At 41.9% G+C, this 10282-nt stretch overlaps 1 protein-coding gene across 1 annotated transcript; it reads left to right on the forward strand.

Annotated features, from left to right (window-relative positions):
• Nucleotides 1–8233: 8233 nt before the first annotated feature.
• Nucleotides 8234–9868, forward strand: BTG4 (BTG anti-proliferation factor 4). Its single transcript, XM_071769216.1, has 4 exons — nucleotides 8234–8483; nucleotides 9049–9186; nucleotides 9347–9542; nucleotides 9692–9868. The coding sequence occupies exons 1-4, from the start codon at nucleotides 8311–8313 to the stop codon at nucleotides 9866–9868; spliced, it is 684 nt and encodes a 227-aa protein (XP_071625317.1). The 5' UTR covers nucleotides 8234–8310.
• Nucleotides 9869–10282: the final 414 nt, after the last annotated feature.

The following is a 10282-nucleotide window of genomic DNA, read 5'->3' on the forward strand; positions in this document are numbered from 1 at the left end:
ACAGTAATCAATACTCTGTGCTCTGGGTGAGTTTGCTTCAGTAAATACAGTGATGCACAAGTTTTCAGATTAAAATGTTTAAAAGAAAAAAAGTAATAGTTTAGTAATCTGGACTACAGTTTTCTTCACAGGCTGCCATGAAAAACATGAATCTTAACTCTCTCCGTTCAATTATCTCTCATTTCAGGCAAAGAGCTCCACCAGTTCTCCTTGACACAGCTTCAAGAAACCTCAAGGTTTCCTTCTGCAACTGATGATGATGAAGGATTCTGCAGGTTCTTCCTGCAGCTGCCCCCTCAGCATCCTTTACACCTTTCCCTTGTACAGAAACTTCTATATTTCTTCTCCAGCTTCTCAGAGGTAACAGCCATACTAGAAATTGATTCCCCCTAATGCCCTGTATTTTCCTGAAATATTTGCTTTCAAACTGAATTTCTGTCAGTCATTTCTTTTGTATCTATATGTGAAGTTGGAGGGAAGATGTGGGCTGCAGATTCATTGCTTATTCTGCAAGTTTTGGCTGTTCAGGGACATTATCTTGATTAAACTGGTGTCAGTGTGAGAAAAATGGGAGAAAAAAAAAAACCAAAGCACCCCAAACTTATATAAAGTATAAGATCAGCTTTGATCTTTGGCTGATGTGGATGAGAAATCAGCTCTTTCTAAAACCAAGACATTTACTTACCACTCATCCATCCTAAACTTACTGTTTATCCTGGAAGTCAGCTTTATACAAACACTGAAACAAAAGACTTCAACAACAACAGTAAAGAGTTGGGGGGTTTTAATACTGTACCTGAGCAGTCCAGGTTATAAAATCAGTGTGAGTTATTGTGTCAGAAGGAAGGGGACTCACATTTTGTTTGTTTTAATGCATAGAATTTGGACAAAGCAGGTGCCCTTGGTTCAGCATTTTGATGAACTTTGAGAAGAGGGAGTACCTAGCATGAACCAACTTGAAAGCTTAAAGAAAAAGGAGGCTTTTCTGCCTCAAATGAATACATCATTTCAGAAAGTATCCTTTGAAATCTTGTTTTCCAAGTTACTTCTCCAATCTCTACACTTATCAGCTCTAAAATTTCAGTTCTCCTCCCTGCTACTGCATAACAAAATTGTATTAACTGGGATGTGTGGTTTTTCAGGACTGATGTTTAACCTCATCTGAAGTAGGAACTCAATTATCTCTGCTTCCTATCTTGGGAATTACAATGGAAGGAAAGAAGTGCCTTAATATAATACAGACCTCTTATTCTTGAATTTTCTTCTTCTGATAAACATCCGTCCAGACCAAGCAAAACCATTATAAATCCTTAAATCTAGAGTTCACTATGGGTAGTAATAAAAACCTCTAAATGGAGTTCTTCCTTTTGTTGCTCAGATTTAGCTTATGAGAGCTTTTTAGGGAGCAGAGCACGTGAAACCTGCAGCCAGTTTAATAACTTTGTTATAAACCTTGAGCTGCATCTATAACATAAAGGAACCAGGCTGACTCCAATCCTTTCTTCTCTCTTTTTCCTCAGAAAAAGCTAGATTTCTTCTCTTCTTCTGGCCTGAAAAAGTGTATTTACCACAATAAGCACAGAAAAATTAACAAATTACTGAATTTGAACAGTAAATGACACCTACGACTCATAATAATATAAACATTATTCTTATTTCATTCAGTGCATCAATTCTGTTTTTCTTGGATTTTTGTGAGGCTTATAGCATGTCCTGTAGTTGTGTAAAGTGATTCTTTCATTGAAATTAATCAGTCAGCTTGATGGCTGCCAGATGCCCAAAGCTGCAAAATCTTGCTATAATTGTGACTGAATTCAACAAAATGAACAAAAGATCAAGGGAACTGTTTCTAACTTCAGCCAGAATTCAGAAAGCATCTTAATTGATGATAATAGATGAGATGCATTTTGGAATTATTAATTGGAAAAGGATGATTGCTGACTTGCAGGAAAGACTTGCAGACCTCAGCACCATTCTGCATCTCTTGCAGATTGCTCTCATCTGGCCTGCTTCCCAAAATAGACTACAGGCTTTTCAGTAAAAATGTGGAACATTTTTTAAAACAAGAACAAAAATGAGTGTAATTACAGAGTCAGGCTGAGAATGTTAGTACTATTTAATACTAATTGTCTTAATTTCCATTGCTTCTGTGATTTGTATTCATGGTGTAGGTGTTGGACAATAATTCACCAGTCAGATTTATAGGGAATTCAGTAGCATACAGGAACTTCAGTAGCATATAGGAACTTCAGTGTGGGCACTCAATAGCAAGGACAACTGCAGTCTGCATCTTCTTTTTCTGGCAAAGTAGTAGGAGAAACCCCAGGCTCTAGGTAACTGGTCCAGTCCTTCTGTTTTGCTGAAGAACTGACGTGGATACCATCTCACTTATTTTGCTTCTTTTCATGGTCAATTTAATGCTCAAATCACTGCAAAAACAAGAGTGTATCTACCCCACAGCATGCTAAATGTTATTGATCCTCTCCCCCAATGACACGGGCTACAGGAGCTGTTCACTGAAGTGCTGGCTGCCTGCATGCCAGGCTGGTGGCAGCTTTTGTAAAACTCCACTAAGGCAGAAGGCTCTGTGCAGTCCAGAGCAAAATCCCAAGTTTTGAAACGGCTTGGTCTAGCAGCACTTGGATTATACCTCCCTAAAAATATCACCTGAGCCTGAGTGACAGGCTGAGGCAGAAGCATTTCTCTGGAAGCTGATTTAGCAGTTGCCCACTGCCCTCTTTCCCACATCTCTCACTCCATGAAGTCTTGGCTGTGGCTGCTGCTGGGCACAGGCTAATGGAGAAGTTCTATTAATAACTCAGACAATTAAAAATAAGCTTGTGTTTGACTGTGCTTCAGTGTCCCTGTGCCAGGGTTTTGTGTGTATTAGTGCAGGCAGCACTGCTGCTTTTTTCCCCCCAGTGTTATCCACTTTTGAATCTGGGCACTCTCATTTGGCTACTTTTAGATAATAAATCAGGACAGAAATGCTGTGCTTACTCTGAAGAAATTAACTCCACAGCTTAATGCTTCCAGCCCTGGCCCATGCCAGCATGGCCTCCCAACTGGGAATAAGTTTCAGCTCATCAAGAAATTGGCTGCATCATGGAACTCATACACAGTGTTTTATTTCACTGCCTTAATTGTCTACTAAATGTCTCTGCAAAGTGGTTGTTGGCTTCTCTTGTCCAAATCCCTGTGCCTCTGATTTTCATTGGGATGTCTTCCAAACCTCTTTACCTGGCTGTGTGGCTAGTGATTGGTACTGATGGCAATCAGCTAACTACACTGCCAAGGAACTAGGTGGATGTGAGACTGAGACTTTGATGAAGGTTGGGGTTTTGTTAAAAAAACCTCTTAGAGGAGTGATAGTGGTATTCAGTATTTTCTCAATAATTAAAATTCTTGAATGTTAAGCAAGGTGTTTAGAGTAAAAAAAAAACATTGCAAATGGTGAGTTTAATATTTAATCATTACTCAAACCCCCTTTCACTTACTAGCTTGTTAAATAATACAGGAAAGATAAATGAAAATTATTTTCCCAATACCTGACAGAAAAACTGAAGGGTACAATAATAAAAATGTCTTAATCCAAACTTGGTGCAAAAAGAATTGAATATACAAGAACTCTTCCTGTGGCTAAACAACTTAAACACAACAGGCAGCATTCTTGCTACAGAAAAGTTCTTAAGGATTTTTGTACCAACTGAAAGAAATCTGATATCACTTGATATTGCCAACACACCCCATACACTGCTGTTGGACACTTAAAATTCTGGAAACAAAGCTGTAAATGAATAAACATGATTTGCAGTTTTGCAGTAGGAATGAGGATGTCTTAAGGAAGTTTTGCAGTGCTTTTTTCTGTAGTGAGGTTGTAGCAGGGCATCCTGTGCCTTGTTTTGATGGCAGTGAAGTTAGTGATTGCACAGCCAGGAATACAATCAGCTAACTACACTGCCTGCAAACCAAGCACTATCCAGCATGGGATCATGGCACTCAAACCTAGGGAAAAAGAAAGCACTTCCAGTTATTATATTAACATACTCCATTCCTCTTATAACCATATCGCCCTTAATGTTACTCTACTAATTCCAAAGTCTTTATATTAATTGTTCTTACTAATTAAAACTTCATCACAAAGGTGATTCCAGGAATGCAAAGAAAAAGCAATGGAATTCTAAAATTTAAATTATTCTCAAGTGCCCCAGCGGGGATGGGAAATGAGAAAATCCTTCTGGATGAATGTGGACTGAGTGGTAGAGCTCCTTCAGAGCTGGAAGGTGGAATTTCCATCTAAGGTTTCCAGAAGAAGCTATGTGCAATTAAAGCAGTAGGAATGTTCTAATTTCACTGGTTTCCTAACTTCAGAAAGCTTTTTTTTTCCAAGAAGAATACAGAAACACAGATTGTGCTGATAGGCAGATGTCAGGTTGCCCAAACCTTTTGCACTGACTTGTAGTAGCTAAGGAAATTAGCAAATGTGTTGTGCAGAACAAAGCTGAATGTGGGTAAGTGGTGCTAATCAGTTATGCCTTGTGTCTAATACATGTCTATGCAACTAATAATGTACTAAAACTATTTTATATAGAATTACGTATTCCTAAATCAGGGATGAGACAGAGTCTGTGAGGTTACAAGTTTTTTCTGCAAATTAAACACCTTTGCTAGGTTTCACCTTATTGTTAAAATGCATATAAAGAATTCAGGACTTACCTTCAAGCAGCTTACCTCGTAATAATCCTGACAAGGACTGCATTTATGAGAAAGTGGTTTAAAAGATTTTAATGGGAGGGGAAAACTTCTTCAGAGCCTTTCCTTCCCCATGGCAAACAGGGCAGCCTGCTCACTGAACACCCAGCAACTTCCATGGGCATCTGGAGATGGTTCCTTAGGTCATCCCTGGGTGCCCCATCTCTCCAGCTGGGACTCTGGGGTTGGAGTGTCCCCAGTCTGAGCTGTGGGTCAGCCCCATGGCTGTACCCTTTGTGTACACTCATGGTTGTCATGGTCACCCAGCTGGGGCTGGTGCATGGAGGCTGAGCTCTGCAGATGGCTCCTGACATGGGAAGCTTTGTTGCAGATGAAGTTTCTATGGGCAAAGTCAACACCAAGGGCACACAGAGGCTCTGCCCTGATCCTCTGGGCAAGTGGCTCCAGGTTGTGTCACGGATGCCCAAGGTGATCCAGGCTTTAGTGTCACCTATGGCACTCCAGGCTGATATCTGGGACTTCAGCCTGGTTTAATACAGACCGGGAGGATAGCTACCATAGGAGGAGGCCCCAAAAAGCCAGACTGGGTGGGAAGGACTGTATGCAGCCCAAAAAAGCAGAAGCAGAGTGCTAAAATTGTCACCGAGGATGTTTTGCCATATGGCAGTAACAGGGTTGCTGATTTTCCTATTGATAGTTATGATCTTCAGCTCTTTTCCTGGAGAAATTGTCTGTCATCCATCATCCACAAAAACCAAATGGCCTGTAGGAAGAAGACTGCTGCCAGCAAGATGCACCTGGTTTTCTGAGTTTCTGAGCAAGGAGATCTGAAAAACATTCTGCAGGGGTGACTCTTGCCAGTCGTGTGTTTGGGAAACCAGTCAGTGCTCTGGGTTTGGTCTGCAGTTACTAGAGAAACTCAGTCTGAGTCTTTCCCTTTGTAGTTCATGCCTGGGCTTGCCTGCTGACCTTGAGACCCATAATTTAATCTGGCTAAGAATGCTTGAGCTGAGTTAGGGGCCTGATCTGAATCCCACTGAAGTCTTTGGACAGATTTCCATTGATTTCAGAGAGATCTGGGTTGGTCTCATGAATCCCCAGGCACTGGAATGCAGTGGTGTTTAGTGGTTTGGTTTATTTTCTCTTCCTAATAAGAACTAAAAAACAACACCACCGTTTAATAAAAGGTGCAAATGTCTACTGGTTTATTTCATGCATTATGCCAGTCAGAACACTTGGCTCTTCATAAGGTGGTCTGCAAAATCTGCTTGGATGCTGACAATTTGTTTGGCTGGAACCTGGCAATGAGTGTGAGCATTGGGATGGACTGTTCAGATTTTAATTTTGGTGTTTTCTTAGCTGCTTATTATCAAAATGGAGTTCTCAGGGTTATGTTTTCTTCAGCTCAGTGACAACTGACAGCATTGTGAAGGATCTGAGTTCAATGAATCAACCTTATTTAGAGAGCCATTTTTTCTTGTCACTGAAATGGGAAGCCAGAAATACTCTCTGCTGTTCTGCTTTCTGTGCCATTAAAAAAATACTTTTGAACTCCTGCATAACATTAAAAATACAGAGTTAAGAAGTTCTCAGAACTTTACTTCTGTATCAATGAAAACCTTAATCATTAGACCCTCCTGGATGAATTGCTGAGAACTTCGCTTCCCTTTTTCTGGTGTTCTAAACATGTGCCATTTGGCCTGGGTTTTGCCTCCTAACATCCAAGAAATAGCAATTCAAATAGCATTTCATTGCCTGCCTGCTTGCCCTGGTGTGATCTGGTTTCTCAGGTGCAGAGTTTGCTCTCTGCTGCCCTGCAGTTCACGTGTTAACTATGGGAACAAAGAACCCAACAAAAGGAGGTGGTGTTGGGGTGCAGCCTTCTCTTTGCTTGTCCTCTGTGGAATCTGGGCACTTCACTCTATTGTCACAGAGTTTCCCAATTCTCAGGGCCTGCCTGGACAAGTTGGGGGAAAGTAGGAAGGGAAGAGAGAGGTCAAAGTCCCATCAACTGCTGTGTCCCACAGGTCTAACCCAGCTTTGTGTTTATGGAGGAAACGACAGCAATTGGGGAATTCCTGAGACTGAACTGGGTCAGGGGCAGATCCCACATGGAAACTGTGATCCAGATATGGACTCCAGGGTAGGGAAGGGACTACTACTGCTGCTTTGCAGTGGGAATGTTGTTTTAGCCTTGAGAGCTCGAGAATAAAAAAAAACAAACCAAGGTTGTTAGGAAGAAGAGATGTATTTTATTAGATTAGAATAGGATATTGTGAAAAAATGACACAAAGGCAAAGAAACCAGACTAAATAGCAACTTTTCTAAGGTTTGTGGGTCACCATGCAATGGATGTTTAAAAAAAAAAAAGATTGATGTGGCTCTAAACATGATCCTCAGTATTTACAAGGGAATCTATTCAGATCTGAAAATGACCCATTGATTGTCTGATATTTTTAAAGAAAGTTCAATCTCAAGGATAAAATTTAGGCCTCAGGCATGAAAATTGAGTTTGTCTCTACAAGAAGGCTCATCTGTTACCCAGAGCTAATTGGGGTGTGCTGGATGCAGTCAGCAGCAAGTAAAAGTCTTCACAGGCTGTGCAGACAGAGGCTGACCAACTCCTAAAAAGCCTTTTCTGGAAATTCTTCCAGAATTTCCTGGCAATGCAGAGCAGTGATTTCCTGTTGTCCTGCATCTCTCTCCAGCAAGCACAGACCAGGCCAGCATTGCCCTCCTCTGCTCTACAAGAATGGGGAGCAATGACTCTGTCTTGTGTAGGGAACAAAAGGAAAAGGGCTGTGCTGGGTAAAATCTGCTAGGAGTAATCCAGTGCAATTTTAATAATGAATTACTGAGCCCAGCACTCTTTTTCTCATGGTGAATATTTCACTTAAATGCTGCACGGATGTTTAGGATGTAGCATGGTGAACACAGCAGAATCCACTACTTAATCAAACGTGCCCTAAAAGAAGGAGCTGATACTGGAACAAAGCACAGTTGATTGCAATCAGGTTTAAGCCCAGAATGCTTGTTAGTCCAACAGTGCCCACCTGAGCATTGTTCTGATTCCCAGAGCCACAGAATTCCCTGCACTATATAAACCCTCAGAAAGCACCAGGAGAGGAGAAGGGTAGGAGGTTTTGGATTTTCTTTTCTTGCATTAGTGCTCTAGAATTGTTTAATTCCAATTCTTTCCTCTGTGGCTGTTTGAAGGTGCTTATAAAGTGTATTCTATTGATTTCAGCAATTCTGGTCTGAGAAGGTAATTTTTGTGGTCTTTATGTTGAAGAATTTTCAATTTTAAGAGCTGCTGGTTGTTGTCTGTAAGGTAATAAGGAATATTATCTTTTAAACTCTTTGCTTTCTCCTCTGCTCACTTAGTGTGAGTCTCCTCTCACATGTGATGGGTTTCACTGCAGAATTAATTTTTCTTGAGCTTCAGTAGGTTCTGTCTGTAATGGCTGGTGCAGGCTTTGCAATATCTTTTCTTGGAACCTGATAGTACCTTAATGTCATTAAATCTTTGTAGTGCAGTGTCTCATCTCTGCTGCTCCCTCTCCAGCAGCTACAGCACTCTGGGTGCTTCCACTGAAAATGAAAGATGAAATTGCAGCCACAGTTGTCTTCATCACAAGGCTGGTGAAAAGGGAAAACAAGCTGAGCAAACATAAAATGGAGAAATTTGCAGCTAAGCTGACAACAATATTGTTTGAAAAATACAAGAATCACTGGTATTTGGAAAATCCATCCAGAGGACAAGCTTTCAGGTAAGAGGACCCTTATGAGGAGAGGAGAGAGCCTTTGTGTGATATTAAAGTTCTGGTGCCTGGAGCCCTTAAATTGGAAATAAGTGACAAAACTAGAAAGAGAACAGCTTGGCTATCCCTTGAGCTTGAGGGAAGGGATGTTTTTTTGCTGGTAAAGATGCACCTGTTTTGGAAGTGGCTTCCCAGTGTGTGTCTGTGGGCATGGCTGGGGAGCTGAGGGGGAAATACTCAGGCAACATGCACTGAGTATCTTGGTTTGCCCCTCTGGCTTCTTGCATGTGCTCTTAAGCTGACTTGTGGGGTTGTAAGTGGTTTTAATTCCTAAAAATTACTGTTGAAGGTTGAAGCTGCACTGTGTGGTTAAAGAAACAAAACAAAAAACCAAAACCCTTCTTTGGGTTTATAAATTGGTTAGGCTAGCTGCCTGGTTGGGGTTGTAAGAACTTGCATCAACAAGCTAAATGTGGTGAGAGAGAAAAATAACAGTGAATTTAAGCATCCCTGTGTGTGAGCAGAACTTTCAAAGCTGCAGGGAAGTCTCCAGCTGCAGCTTGTTGTTCCCCAGGTGCATAAGGATAAACAGACACCAGACAAGAGACCCCCTGCTGGAACAGGCCTGTGTGGAGAGCAACGTGGACTTCAACAAGCTGGGCTTGCCCAAAGAGATGACCCTATGGGTTGATCCTTTTGAGGTGTGCTGCAGGTGAGTCTCAAGCCATGGCTAGGAGGGGTCAGGAGCCCTGTGCAGACGTGATCAGCTCTGAGCCTGTTCCTAGAGTTTTGGTGCCTGTGGGTGTTCTGGTGTCAGGCAACAGATGCCCAGAGTGGTTGTGCAGAGCTGCACTGAGCAGGGTCCCTTTCAGGTATGGGGAGAAGAACAGACCCTTCACAGTTGCCCACTTTGAAGGGGAGGAGAACCCAGAGCTTCCTCAGCAGATCAGCTATGCTGTTGACAGAGCAGCCCTAGATTATCCTTCTGGCATCTCTTCAGATGAGGAGAGCTTCAATAAGGAGCCAAAAGCTATCCCTACAGTCAGCAATCCCAACAGTGTCTACCAGGTAAGCACGGGGTAGTAGCTTTCTGTACCAGCCACCATCTGCCCTCCAGGTTCCCTGATGATGGAATAAACCAGACTTAAGTGCTGCCCAGACTGCTCTCCCCTCCTCCCCAAACACTTTTTAACGCCATCTCATTTCTTGCTGTTTAGTTCAGTGATTACTTCAAGGCCCCCCTACAGCCCTGGTCTCAGTACCTCCATAGGAAGAATTATCTGACTGATGGCTCCTACTGTGCCCAGCACAGGGCTTACAGACTCTACAGACCCACAGCTGCTTTCACAGGACCACGTCTTGATAGGTACCACTGGGTCAATACCAAGAGGTAGATCTGTGGTAGGATGCTGAAGCCCTGAGCTGCTGCATGGGACAGGCTGGCACTAAGGTTTCCTAAAAACAGAGCTCTTGCTGTCTAATTCTTATCTCTTTGTGCATCTGAAACTTGAAAGTTTTATTTTATGGCTTTTAAATGTTTTATTAATGTTAACGTAAGATTGAAAATGAATGTGGGTCTCTACTTGTAAGTTAAAAAGGAAATGCATATATCAATAAATCTACTCATGATTTTTTTTAAGAGCTGTCTGATCTGCTATCAGTGCCCTGAAGGGAGTTAAAGCTTTTTAGTGCAAGCAAAGCAAGTCAGGGAAGATAACCATCCATTAAATGGCTTTGGATGGTAATCTGCTTCCTTCTGGCAAAGGTAGCAAGGGCAGCTTCATTGGGAGCAAAACACTTACACATCA

The sequence above is a fragment of the Heliangelus exortis genome, chromosome 26, assembly GCF_036169615.1.
Source record: "Heliangelus exortis chromosome 26, bHelExo1.hap1, whole genome shotgun sequence".
Classification (NCBI taxonomy): domain Eukaryota; kingdom Metazoa; phylum Chordata; class Aves; order Apodiformes; family Trochilidae; genus Heliangelus; species Heliangelus exortis.